Consider the following 15,239-nt stretch of genomic DNA (forward strand, 5'->3'; position numbering starts at 1 on the left):
GCTAAAATGATTATATATTTGAACACACATTAAGTTGAGGAAAACTGACTGAGGAAATGCTGAAAAACCATCATAAGGAAAATTAATGTTTCTTTAATAGCAAGAATAAATTGTACTCTTTCAACTCCTCGTTTTACTTTGTAATAAAACAGTTCAAACTCAAAATCACTCAAGTGATATACAATGACTGTCTAATGAAAGTAAAATTTGAAGAATGAAATATTCAGTATGTTTGCTTTTGAAAATGTTGAAATTGAAAATTTAACAGACAAATTACAGTCCAGCCTTAATTATTACAATGTGCACATACTGTTCTAATAAAATCAGCAAGTTTTGTAGTCTCTATTGCCTCATTTTTCTATTCAAATGTTCAGAAGATCTAAAACGTCATTTGAATTGGAAAATGTTACTTAATGCACTCAATTTAACTACTTTATCACATACATAACTTCATCCCTTCAAAAAACGTAGGATGAATTCAGAGGTGGAGAAAACTTAATTTATGCACACTGTGTTCAATACTCATCCAAAGTAAGAATGGAGAAAACTGCAAAATAGTTATTTTAAATGGTATGACAGAGTTTGTTTACATTCATTGTTCTAAATCAGTTTTATTTATCTTAAAACTTGTAACTGCACACTTTTCTGTGAATGCAAACTTCTCTAACAAAAATCTGAGCCCCACAACTCATTTATCTAAGTATTATCAAGACAATTTTAAACTGTTTTACACTGCAGTAAAATTGATGCAAAGACATAACTCACAATTAACAACTTTCCAAGATGTGTTTGTAAATTATTTTTTGTATCATGTTGAAACTTGTATATCTCAGTGAGCACTCTCCATACCTTGTAAGATATATGAAAAAAAAGTGTACATTCACATTCTAACTTGTTTAATTAAAACTGATAAAAGTTAGAGAAAGCAACTTTGTAAATCAAAAATATACTAATAAAAACCCACAAATCTAATTACAAAATGTTTTACTATAAACTGAGTACAAGGATTAAACATCCAGAAAAGTAACTGGTGTGTATTTCAAAATATAGCATGGACCCTGATCAGGAAAACCACCTATAGGCCATACAACAAAATGTCTTCCCCCAACAGACTAAATCGAGAGAATTCTAATTTTGTAGTTGAATAATGCTGACAAAACTGTATAGTTCTTCAGATTATAAAGTTTAAAAAGTACTATGAACCAAAAAAAGGTAACAATAACCCTGAAGGTTTTCCACTTTAGCAACAATCACTATGATTGGATAACTGATTTGAGGCATCTTCAGGCTCTGCTCTTGAACTGCATAAATACAACCAAGAAATTTTTCAAGATACATACATACATAACCTATTATCACCTCGAGAAAGCAACATGGCTGAAGTTCAAATGATTTTGATTATTTCATACTCAAATTCATGCATTAATTTAGATTTCTTTCAATTCAGACATTAACAATATTAGCATTATGTGTTAAATCAAAGGCACACTTCGATATATTGTTTACCATCACCAAACTGAATATCACTAATTTATATGGAAAAACAAAATATCAAACGTTTTATATTTATAGATTAATTTAATTTTACTACAATGTTTTTCATGTTATTTTTCGTGTATGAACATACGAAAAAGACTTTACAAAATATTTAACTGTAGTTACTCTAACCTTTCAAGATAACTAAACTATGGGTATAATAATGTATGTGATTCATTCATCAACTATGTTTCAAAGATGAATCACCTTCAGCTGATACCACAAGACTACAAAACTGGTACTTGGTAATTTCCCGCCTGTGAATGAAAAAAACTTTAGCAAGCCTCGAAATCACTGTTTTTATAGAAGGTAACGACACAGTTGTTAGTATATATAGTTCTACTTGTACATTTCCCAATGAATGAAATTGGTGTGCAATTTTGTGCAGCGAGATCTACAAGATAATGGGTTTACTGCCCAGGCAAAATCTAAGTTGGTATAGCACAATATTCAGTTATGACTCATCGCGTCGGAGAACGAATTACGTGGGCAAATTAAAGGGGAGGGTGGAACAAGTATAGTCGTGGTTACGAGTATTGTAAGGGCGTTGATTGGTCAGTAATTAGGTTACGTTTACGTTATGTCACATCCACGTTGTCATTTCTCTCAGGTTATAATTCTGCCGTGCACTAAACGCCTAAACGAAAAAACTATCAAACTGAATAATCCAACTTAAACTGCGATCTTTCATTGATTCGTTCTTTATCAGTAATGATAAATTTCACTACGTTACACCAAAGATTAATACCGTTTATATCTGAATATTAAAACAAAGTCATCTAAAAAACATGGATTTGACTCGAGGACGTTAAAGAAAACACTTTCCATACGATATCGATGTGCAAAGATACTACAGAGGGGAATATCAAATTTATCACAGAGGAAAATAATGCGTTTACTGTATAGTAGGCAATACGATAATAATGAAAATCAGCACCACCAGAAGCCCATTGTATTCAAAAATGAACATTTTGACCAATTGTATTTTACCTCTCTTAGTTATTTACGTTATAAATGAAATAACTAAGGATTTATTTTTATCACGAATTTGGCCAGCATCTTTCGTAAATGATACTGCATGCTACTTTTTAATTTTAGGTACAAGTAAAATAATCGCATGGTTATGTGCGCCAATAAATACAACCGGTTCGCTGGCATTGTTAGTTCCACAAACTTCCTAGTTTTACTTAGGGAAAAAAAATAATTGGATATTTGCCAAGCTGTTGTTAAGATGAGGTCGTACACGAAAAACGTCGAGTTCAACTATTGATAGTGTTATTTCAGTCTTACCATGACAAGTAACAGAAATAAAACACGAAATGTTTTAAATCGGACACTGCTTAAAACTGTATCGTTTTAATTCTGAGGTAAATTTCATTCGTCGGTCGGTGAACGATACTGACATAAAATAGATAAAAACAAATGAAATTTCAGATAATCTCAAAGGTCACAAAACCAAAACACCATATCGCACTTCTAAAGCAATCTTTTTTTAAATGTTTTAACATCTTTCTTACCCACTACATTGAATAAAACGAAAGAAAATTGGCTAAATAATAAGAGCTATGTAGGGCTGGTCACTGAAATTGAGAAAATGAACCAAACAAAACGGGGATTGAAGTGAACATTACTTGATCAGCTATTACATGGTAACCTAAGCTGTCTTAACTATGTGTAAAATAGAATTCCTATATTACTGATTTCCCCACTTTCATCATTTTACCTTTTCATAAGTTAACTGTAGAATAGTGCTTATATGGCTATTTTGCAAAAGTAACCTTTTACGATTTGAAATTCTGGTTATATTTGCTTTGCCAGTGAAGAAGCCACTAAGATAAGTTTTATTCTCCATGAAAAGTCGCGACTTAGCTGAATCAAGATATGGAAGTGGACATTTCTTCTTTGGTTCCTTTTTTTTCAGTTCAGTAGTCAGCCTTACATTAGTGTTTTATTTAACGCTTATTTATTACCCTTGTAATTTCTTTTTCATATACGACGACATATGTAGGTTACTAGGTTGTATAGTGTATTCTAAAGCTTTATAAATTTTGCATATAATATTAAAATAGGTAGTAAAAACTTTGCTATACGAAATGATAAAGTTTCCACTAGGGAAGCGATAGGCTTGTAAAAGAAAGATGAACAAAAATCAAAAACCTCGGGTTTGAGCTATTCGCCAGTTTTGACCTTAGGACGGTCAGAAAAATGACACATCGGAAATAAAACGACTGTGCCAGGTTATTCTTCATATTTAGCTTCTGACCAGCTGTAAAAAAATAAAAACGATTTTCGTATTGCTTTGATATGAATATCCGTGCTATCCCCATGATGCTAATGCACTGTCCAATGCCATCCCTATATAATACTAATGCACTGTCCAATGCCATCCCTATATAATACTAATGCACTGTCCAATAAATTATAGAAATATTATCCTATCTATCATTTCAAATATAATTGTACGGGTCAAATAAAACAGAACGTTCCCTTACTTTCCTTCTTTACTCATTACTAACAAACTAATGAATTCTACCAGTAAGTTTCACGAATGACGTAAGAAGTAAACACATTTAACATATTCAACATCAAATAATCAGTAATTTTTTATTCATTTCCTTTAAAACAATAAAAAAACTTATAGATTGTAGGAATTTCTTAAATCATTTTACACACTTTGGAATTTCGAAAAAAGATTAATTCGATAACTTATTTTAACCGAATCGGAATTGTTTCAAAACAAGTAATAATAACCTCTAAGTTAACTAAAGTTAAATCGATTTACAAAAATAGTTAAGACATCTCCGCAAACACGTTATTAAAATACATCTCAGAACGGCTGAAGACAACCTTGGAAGGTTGAAAAGTTGTTCTCTGCTTTAATAATAAAAGTGTTAATACCCGTACCAGCCGTTCCGAGATTCATTTTTATTTAAAATGGATTCTCGTCATCACCTTACGTCATAACCTGTATATTAGTTAACTGCGAAGCTTGTAAATATTTTTTCCTTCACCTGGTTTCTCCACCAACCAAACATAAGCGAGATAATTTTGTGCTGTGCTACCAATCAATAGAGGATTCGTCAGGTGAAATTCATCTATACACTTTACAAATGTTTTTTGTTTGTTATTTGTTGTTTTTAACTTAAAAGGGTTGAGAACATACACGTAAATAGAAAATTTATTTTTTAATAACCTGGTAGTGAAATACAGCTTAATACAATGTGCACGGACTCGTTTTGGATAAGAGATCCCACGTGAACGACTACGCGGAGCCCGTGCAGCACGAAACTGTTGTTTTCGGGAGTTCGTAATCAAACAGCGATAATACACACGAATATAACAACGGTGCCACGCGCACAAACAAATGAAATGTCGTCATTGGGCGATGTAAAGTATTCCCAAACACTTACTACGGCTTTTCTACTACCAGGCAAACAATAAAATACAAACAGTGCGACTCAAATGATCTATCTTTAACTAAATAGCATTTTAAAACACTACGTAAGAAGAGAAAGTAAAAATGCAATAATTAACACGTATATCAACTCCAACCAATAGATAGATAATATTTATATCTTGTTAGTTTGCCCCCACGAAGATGATGAAAGGTCCACTTTTCGAAATCGCTCGTTACAGGGTTTCCTAAGTGTGTGTAGAACATGACACGATTGTGTACACTAAACAACGATTTTTAAAATCAGTTTTAACAGTCAAAGATACTGAAGAAATGAAAATGTACTGTTCTTCACAAACAATTTACAAAATATATTACTAATATCATGCTTCGCCAGTTAATATTTTTCATCTCGTAAACAACTGAAGTAACTAACGTTTCAGATACGACTTGCGCTGTAATTCAGTGGTCCTGAAAGCTATCAAAGCCGGCGCTAGTTGGGGAACTAGTCCCATAAAACACTGTCGTCTCTCAACGTTAATATATTTTATTAATTTAATGTTAGACTTGCTCTCCCCCATTATATGTCTTATTTCCCCTTCCCACACAGTAGTGAAAAGCTAGAACCAGGAGATGCTACGAGTCTGAGAATAAGACAAGAAAATGTTATTACACACTCAGTCTTATTTTGATGTACCAAATATCAAATGTGTTTAAATGCCTAAACCATGTTTTCCCTTGTTTAAAATTAATACAATTAACTATATATTATACCAGCTTTAGTACGAAGGTTAAAAGTTTAAATAACAAAAAGCTTAGGCGAAAATCAAATTTTTCAGATGTGCTCACTGAACTTTTGAATGTGATTTAAGCACACAGCAACAACATGAATTATTGAACTATGAACTTTGGTGTTATAACCATTCAAAGTTAACCGTAAAGCCACTGGAGAATTGAGGGTGGGGGAGATTATAAATAACTAAAACAGTCAAAGATGGTGAAAGGTTGCTTCCAATTACTTCCATCTTACATTATTAAACAAAATAGGAAATTGAGGCCAGGTGGGGAAAAAACTATCAGCACCCCAATCAGATAAACAGACATTCTGTATTAAATATTGCTTGGGCATGTTTGAAAGAGTCCAGGGGAAAAAAGCCTGGGACTACTTTGGAGTTAGGTTAACGTTCTAAAATATACGTTTATCAACCTTTTAAGGATATAAAAAAATCCCTTAAAATTTTAATTCTCCGGCAGATAGATGACTAAACATCTACTTGAGTTTGTTTATGTTTAAATACTATAAAAATATCAACCTAATCGAATTGTAATAAATCTTTACAGATGAAAGCATAACAGTATGCATTTTGGAAATATTTTAGCTATTACCGATGCAAAACGCTTAACGACAGATGAAAGCGGAATAGCACATTGACATAGCTTCGTTATGATCGAAATAGAGAAAAAAAATCAAATTCTTAAGTGTTCGCGTATGAAAAGATTGATTGGTTGAAATTAAGCACAAAGCTACACACAATGGGCCATGTGTGCCCTACCCACTTATGGGTATAGGAATCTGGTTTCTAGTGATGCGAGTCCGCAGACATGCCGCTGTGCCACTAGGGGGAGAAAAAAAAGGAAACTTCATATAGTAAAATCATATCAATGTTCGAAGATATCGGGTTTCATGTTTATACAGTAGATAAAGGTATTATAAACAAACAGCAACTATTCATAAATAAAGTCTGAATCCTAAATAGTGACTTGATATTTCTGTACATGCACACAAGATTTTTTTAAACAGATAAAGGAAACTAAATCAACACCATCAAAATGTGGGAGTAATATTTGTCACAGCACGAGTTAGAAGAGTGCATGCAATTTACAAACCACTAATTCAAGCGTTTTTTAATACATGTTCAATAAATAGACAGTTGTTAAAATGACCAAAAACAATGATTTACTCATATCTATGGTAAAGTAACCAATTAGTGGATTACATTCTACACGAAAAACTTTTACAGAAACTAGTTTATTAGGACTAAAGGGGCGAATTTTGGACATCTCTCTCGCGAGTTTAGCAGTAAACGAACTCTAATTACATTAAACACACCTTACTAATCAATTACATCATTTCGGGGCAACACAGGACGTAGCACGTCTCTTAAATACGTGAGAATTCATAGCATATCCTGTTTAAAACAGGGGGAGGGAAGAACGGAATAACTAATGTGGCTGAATTAAGATTATATATTGTGCTTCCTATAATAAATGCATGTAATCCTGCTCGAGTTGTCACAAGTCGCATTTTATTTGCGACAAATGAAAGAGGTTCAGTATTAACTAATCAGTCCAAGAAATCTAGGATATTTTGTACACGCTAACAATTTTTTTCATGCAATTGGTGGAGATTAAATGGAAAGCGCAATGAAAACCACACTACACCCGCTTTACCATATTTGGTAGTTAATAACACATGCAGCATTTTGAAACATCTAAATAGGATTAGGTAACTCGCATCTCGATATTATCAACATATTAGTCTGTACATCTAAACATACAATATCTGCCGAAGATTGACTATACGGTACTTATATTACAGTTAATTTCTTTGAACTGATTCATTAATATTGAGAAATTGTACAGATTTTTTTGAAACATGTCCCAATTTCACACACACAAACACACACAGCGTTAAATGTTTACGAGTGTTTTACACGCATACAGTAAGAGCGTTTAAAATTAATTGTGTTATTTACCACGGTGAACAATTTATATCTTGGCATAACAATAGCTTTACTGTATTCCACACTTGTATCAAAAGTTTGTTCTGGAAATTTCACTGGATCAAACATTATCTTTCAGTAAACGAAATATGTAAAATGCGAGATGATTAATTCATGTTCATGCGATACTATCCACAAAGTTTTGTTTTCTTCTTATGTATAGCGACATGCAAGTGAACGACCAGAAGCACAATGTAAACCACATCAGTAAAAAATTAAATTACATTGTTGTTACATTTACAATCTTATTAATAGCGATCGTTTCCATAAACCACTTCTTTCATATCAATTAAAACTGGAACATATTTCATACAATTAACAGATAACCTTGCACTTCATTCACTGAAGTAAATGTCAATGAAAATCTTTGGATTTTTACATCCATCCCTGCATCTTAATATATTCTTACACAAGAGGTCAGGTCTTGTTATGATGTTTTTGTTTTAAATATTCAGGTTCTCTTCCTAAATTTAACAATGACAATTCAATAGTAAGTTCCCTCTAGACAGATCCATAGTGGATAAACAGTTCAGTTTTGAAACGGTTATATAAAATACACTTCTTTACATTACAATAATGTCTTGTGTTAAAGACAATTGGACAGCTTCCAATAAAAGGTCCCTTGGGCAAAAAGGTAACTTTTACTAAAACCACCAAACTTCTCCAACCTAGGTTTAAGTCATTGTTAATACTTTAAAGCTTCTAAATTTAAGGTTATTAGAAAATTAAACATATCTTTCCTTGTTTTGTTTATATACTATTCTTGTAAAAGTTTACAAATTGTACAATGAGGCTGATATGAACTAGAAAACAAGTTTTTAATCAAAACATACCACAATGCAACTCAAATATTATTCAACAGAATTTCAAAAACAGCATTTTTCAACAAAAATTTGTAAAAAATAAGTGGAAATAGTAAAAAGGTATAAATATCTGTTTTAAATATGTTCCAAATAATTTTATAGATTAAAATATAAGACTATATACATATTAAAAACTAATAAATAAGGGGTATTGCTAAGTGCTGTTAAAAATGAACTAAGCTGATGATTTCCTCAATTTTTCAATTCACTTCTAAGACCTGGCATGGCTACATGGTTAAGACACTCAAATCTTATTCTGAAGGTCACAGGTTCAAATCCCCACACCAAACATGCTTGCCCCTTTCAGATATGAGGGCATTATAATGTGGTGACCAATCCCACTATTTGTTTGCAAAAGAGTAGCAATGGGTGGTGATGACTAGTTGCCTTCCCTCTAGTCTTACACTGCTAAATTAGGGATGGGTATTGCAGATAGCCCTCGTGTAGTTCTATACAAAACTCAAAACAAATCAAATAATTCATTTCTGTCATCTCATTTTGAAGAGTTGTGTTGTAACACCAAGAGTAATATTAAAACAACCATTAATGTTAATATCTTTTATTCCCTTGAGAGTAAAACAAATTAATACTTTTCAAATACTGGCACATAAAAGTATTTTGCTAAAATGTTTTAAATGTAGAAAGAGGATATTTTTAATATATTCTCAAAATCTCAATTACATTTTTCTGATCTGAATTATGGTGATTAAATGCAAAAAACCTAGTAAACTACATCTATAAATATACAAGGTGAATGCAACAATAGGTAGATAAAAGTTGTGAACTGAGAAATAAAATAGTTATCTTTCTACAAGAGTTTTGCTGTATCTAGATATCGATTGTTACATGGTTAATTTTACAGGGCAAAAATAACTTCTGCCCTTAAGAGGTAATCATGAGTTATACAAGACGTATCCAGTACAATGAAATTTTAATCATATGTTGCTACTAAAAGTAAAAATTAATATTATTCAAACTAAGGTTTGTAGAATAAACACTAAAATTTCTGTAAGAAGCATATACTTTTTTTACTAGAATTTACCATTACATTAAGATTCAGTGATTTGCACCTGTTATTTATTCAATGATATATTCACTATAGTCCTTCAAAAGATACTTACTAAACCATGATAAGAACATAATATGCTAAATCCACTATACTGTGTCAATGAGGCCTTTTGGCCAATATCAGGGCCCAGGCTGCTTGGAATACAAAAAATACTGTAACAGTTGAGATAGGTACATCAACTAAACTGTTTCAGCTAGTGAATTGTAGTTTATACCAAATACACAAAAGTCATTACACACCAGAAGTTGGATTTTTATTAACAAAATATTAATTTTGACACCAAATTATTTAATAACACTAAGTTAATCTTGCAAACTTATGTAATAGCTACAGTTCATTCAGTCAATTAAAACTGAGTTTCGTAACTTGATAAAATGCAATATTTCATTGTTGATCTGTTTCAAAGTTATACACAAGCTTTAAATGAGAAATTCAGGAAAGCTTTGATAATATTTGAATCAAAGCTAAAACCAAATAAAATCTTTCTAAAATGATCATTTCATTCTTTAGGTTTCCTTTTTTTTTTTTTTTTAAATACTAACAAGAAACTGCATAATGAAAAAGGTTTAAAGTAGTGTTAACAGAGACAAAGGAATCTTAAAACTAATTTATATAAATTCTATGAAATTTTTAGTTTGAGGTTCTTCTAAACATGCTTTTATTTCCAACTATTGTGAAAATGCTTCCTGTATGATACTTAGAATTTTTTTTCACCATAGATTAAAATGGAATCAAACTTGTATTCAAACTCATTTAAGTTTTGTTTAAATACATTTCATTATTTTTGTCAATGTAACTACATATGTATGAAACTTGAACAAAAAAGCTGGAATGGTACTGTGCAAGAGCTAATTTAGAATAATCTGAACATGATTAATTCTAAGCTCTGCATAAGCTATATATACACAAACCCATGCACATTTTTATATTTTTCTAACATAGGACTATCCAGTAAGTATGCTGCCTTAACATCACTAATGTAAGGTCCGCCCTTAGTTAATAAATTCCTCCTACAGTCCACGTTTTTCTCACCACACCCCAAGTACATACTTTTAAAATCTGCACTGAAAGTACTTGCACACCTGGTATCTTTTAGTATAAAGTGTAGCTGTAATAAATGTATAACATCTGAAATGTTTATTTTAACATTGTTTTTATAAACATTTCTAAAAACAATAAAGCATACAGCAATATCTCCAAGTAAGAAATAATCTATATAAAATTATATTCTACAGTAATTTATATAATCATTCTTATTAAAATTTTGAAGTGTGAGTGGATGTACCACACCCATGAAGCACTTGATACATTACTTACCAGTTAAAAAGTAGTTTGAACCTTTCACTTGCATACACTAAACTAATATTACTGCTACATACAGCCACCAATGTACATTTCACATGAAATGAACAAAATGTTTATATTCACAATAATCAATCAACACAACATTCTGAAACTGAAACATTTGAATAAAATCTTAAAACATCTATTAGGCAACCTAAATTATTTTGCAGTTGTTTCTCAACCATGTTCATGCAATTTCTAGTTTTAGGGTGGAACTTTCATTTCTCCGTCATCAATGATAAAAATTAAATGACAAACATTTACCCTCCTCGAGTATCATCTGAGAAACTATTAGAATTTCAACTGGTTTTAGCAGCTGATTGCCTTATAAAAAAAAAACTGGCACAAAATATTAAAAACATTCTAATCATTTGGTTGTTAAGATTTTTCTGCCTCAGAACTTTGTTTTTATTTATTTTACACAATCATTTTTTCGTGGATACACTTTTTAATAACAGAAAAAATATTAAAATATCTTAAGTTTTTCTATTTCCAAATTTATATTTTTGAAAAGTTGCTCCTAAACCACATTAGGTATACCTTGTGTGCATGCTTTATAAATCATTCCATAATCTTTTTACAATATAATGGTATGGTTTTATTTGGCATTCATTAAACTTAAAACTAAAGTATTATTAAGTTTTGTTTACAAATAATTAACTGACACATAAAACATCTCATGAATAGATACATGGATGTCAACCCATGTTCTTCAACACTTAATATTACCACACGTGTCTTTTAAAGATTTAATCATCTCAGTCTCTTCAAAACAATGTTGTGGCATTTTATCAATGGAATCCCAAACCAAAATGATCTTATGAAACATTTACACAGATGTTTCCCAAAACTCAATAAAGTTTATCAGTATCTGTAGGGAGAAGATATTCTAACACTGATTAAACAAACTGAAATGAGTATTTTAATTGCAAACATTGGCTCTATTTTACAAGTCATTAACTTTCTATACACTTTTTTTTTATCTTTATTACTTTTGAACAACACTTTCTTTAGATTACATTTACTAAATTTAGAACAAAAATCAATTTTTCTGTATGCTTAATTTGGAAAAAGTTAATTGGGTTATTTAAATATATAGTGTGGAATGATAAACTGGAAATACTTCTTTACATAACATACTAAGTAGTTAAGTTTTATACACAAGACTTAGCTTGTTTATAAGCTGAGTAAGTTAGTTTAAGTACACACAAGATCCAATTTTCTACTTATAAACTCAAGATATGGTTTGCAATAGAAAAAATGTTAATAAAAACTAGTCTTTACATTATACACTATACTACATGCAATGTGAACGATGCAAAGCACAACCAAAACTCTTATTATGTAAAGCAGCTATATAATACACAATTCTTATATTATCTGATTTGCACTTACCTGTTTTCCACTTAAACTGAACACTTTACGTACTGCACCACTATCCAACTTGATGGAGTCAGTAATATCATTTAAAACTTGATCAAACGACCTTGCTGTCTTTTTATTTAGTAAAATTCGTACAGCCTTACGAGGTTTTACACCATTTCTTATCACAGTTATTAGCTTTGGCTTAATGAATTCTTTAGAGTCTTTGACTGAATTTTCTGAAGATTGCTCGGATCGCGAAGAAGTTAAGTCTTCCTCCTGTTTCTTCTGTACATTCCAGATGCGATGCGAAATTCTGCTGTAATCTAGTTTTTCGAAACTGTCAGTAGATGAGCAAACATACGAACATCCATCTTTAAACTGATCGAGTGAAGTGATTTTTTCTTTTCCATCTTCACTAAAGATATATCTTACACCTTTTGGAAGATTCACTTGATCAACCAGGCACCTTGTTAAATCTTCCAACAGCGTATCATATGCTCTTGCTCGCTCTGATGATAAAGCATAAAACAAACCCTTAAAAAATTTGTCACCATTTCTATAGAACTTTACTTTTTTGGCCTTCTTCTCTTGGCTGAGTTTCTGTAGGCTTGTTCTCATTAAACAACCATGAGCACTGTGTGTCGGGCTTGTTCTACCATTCCTTGTTGGTCTGAATACATTTTGTTGTGCTTCTCTCCTATCCTTCCCCCCACTACCACTTCGAGATACAATACTTGAAAAATGATCTTTGTAAACCATATCTGTTGCCATGATGAGTTTCAGATACCTACAATATTATAAAAAAAAGTATATTTACAAGACCAGAATTACTTTGTCTGAAACTGTGTAGTATTAGCTTTTATGCATGTAAAAACTGTTGGAAAGGGTTGAGAAAATTTTATGTAGAGGAGCAACTTCTACATAAAATATTCAACCCAGACCAGCCATTTTTACTTATACATTTTTCTCTGCAAGTGGGTTTTTTCATCATCATGGATTAGTATTAGCTTTTATATGTATAAAGAAAGGTCTATGTTATAATATTTTATGCATTAAAACCTATACCTAGATTTGCAACTTATGCAATTTACTAATGAAGACAAAGATGACTGAAATGATGAAATATCACAAGTTAACCATTTTAAAGTTGTTATATTACCATATCATTGTTTACTTTCTACTTTTAATGATAACAGTTTGTTATTTTTAAAGTTATTTATACTATTCACTCCTCTTCATGATTTCCAAACTTTTTGTGTTCATACACATTTTCCTTAATTTGCATTTACAATCATATTACATCTTACTTTCAGACTTGCCAATCATGGAATAAATGTATTCCAAAACATTTGAGTCTTTTAAATATATTTTCCATCTTCACAGTCATAGCACACTGGTGAACTTGCCCAGAGTAACTTGTTTTATATTTTATAGGAATGCTAATACTGTATATTAGTGAGAGTACTATCCCCAGACAGAAGTTACATAATTTCAAGGTTATTCTTAGTAGACAAAATGTTGCTTCCCTTATATGCAATTGGAAAAAAACCAAAAACTGCAAAAACAAACAATTTCAAATTTGCATGTATATCTGCAAGGGTCCAACAAACATTCATGCTAAGTTTGGTGAAGGTCCACAGCTATGGTAATAAAACAAATGCAAATAACTGCAAAATGCCAAACTAAAAATTTCTATGTATCTCTCCATGGACACAATCTCCATATCCAATTTGGTGAAAGTTTATCTAAAGGAAGCAAGGTAATGGTTAAAAAACTGCAAAACAAAAAATGTATCTTTGCAAAGAACATACAAACCTTCATGCCAAATTTGGTGAAAATCCATTAATAAGGGTAAAGTAGTGGTTAAAATCACAAAACATGAAACTGAAAAATTTGTATATACTCTCTTATGGACCTGATGAAAGTATATACCAATCCCGGTAAAGGTTCATCCACACCCTGAGAAATATTTACATGGACATACAGACACAACTATTTATATACATTAAAACACTTATCAGCTCTAAAAGTGAAAGACCTCTATTTTTAGCTTTAGAGAAAGAGGCAAATGAAAAAGTTTCATAGCAGTTATCACAAATATAAAAGTTAAGTAATAAGATTATTAATAATCTAAAAATACATTTTTGTTTTCTTAAGATAAGCCCATACATAAATTATGCACACAAGTAAACTTCAAATTTAAGTTTTCTTGTTAGTTTTTCTACAAAATCATTTATCACTGTATAAAAAGAAAGTAGTAACTCAGTAACAACACAAAAACTGGTCATCATCAACATGAGTTAGTCAAAAACTCTGCATTTTTTAAAATATGTTTGTTAAATATGTGCAGTAGTTAAATAAACCTACTATAAATAAATTGAACTTAGTTTCATAACTGGTCAAAATAAGTGAATAGTAGTTACCTCAAATGTTACAAAATGTACAATGAACACAGATTGTAAAGTCCTATCAAGAATGTTAATTAGTATAATAGTGCATATTTTAGTTAGTTATCAGTGCACTGTAAGTTGCTTAAGAACTACACTAGTAGCAGATATAAAGTATAGTAATAAAACCTTAAAATTAAAAGGAAAGATGTGAAAAGATTAGTAGTTGAAACTGTTATAATAATTAAAGTTGGAGCTTTTACAGTTTGAGAGACAATGCAAATAATACAAGATTTTTGGAACAAATAGTTCTTTAATCATAAAATCACTTTGCACTCAGACTAGTAACAAAACAGTTGATATTTTCAAACAAATCTTTAGTAAAAATATTTCATTAAAAATTCCAATTTTTTTTTTATATATACACACAAGAAATTGTAATCTTCACTAAAAGTCTACCAAATTTTGTGAAGATATACGTTGTATCAAAAGTTATGG

The 15,239-nt window shown here is 30.9% G+C and overlaps 1 protein-coding gene across 3 annotated transcripts in view; it reads right to left on the reverse strand.

The window, feature by feature from the left end:
• The window catches only part of LOC143251984 (serine/threonine-protein kinase DCLK1-like), a 62,011-nt gene that overhangs the window by 29,444 nt on the left and 17,328 nt on the right, over nucleotides 1-15,239 (reverse strand). For all 3 annotated transcript variants that reach the window (XR_013028779.1, XM_076503436.1, XM_076503435.1), the window contains exon 2: nucleotides 12,385-13,141. Coding sequence is in view for 2 of the 3 variants with exons in the window: in XM_076503436.1 (XP_076359551.1) it covers nucleotides 12,385-13,125 (741 nt within the window). In the remaining variant the exon portion in view is untranslated. The remainder of the gene's footprint in view (nucleotides 1-12,384; nucleotides 13,142-15,239) is intronic.

The sequence above is a fragment of the Tachypleus tridentatus genome, chromosome 6, assembly GCF_004210375.1.
Source record: "Tachypleus tridentatus isolate NWPU-2018 chromosome 6, ASM421037v1, whole genome shotgun sequence".
Lineage (NCBI taxonomy): Eukaryota > Metazoa > Arthropoda > Merostomata > Xiphosura > Limulidae > Tachypleus > Tachypleus tridentatus.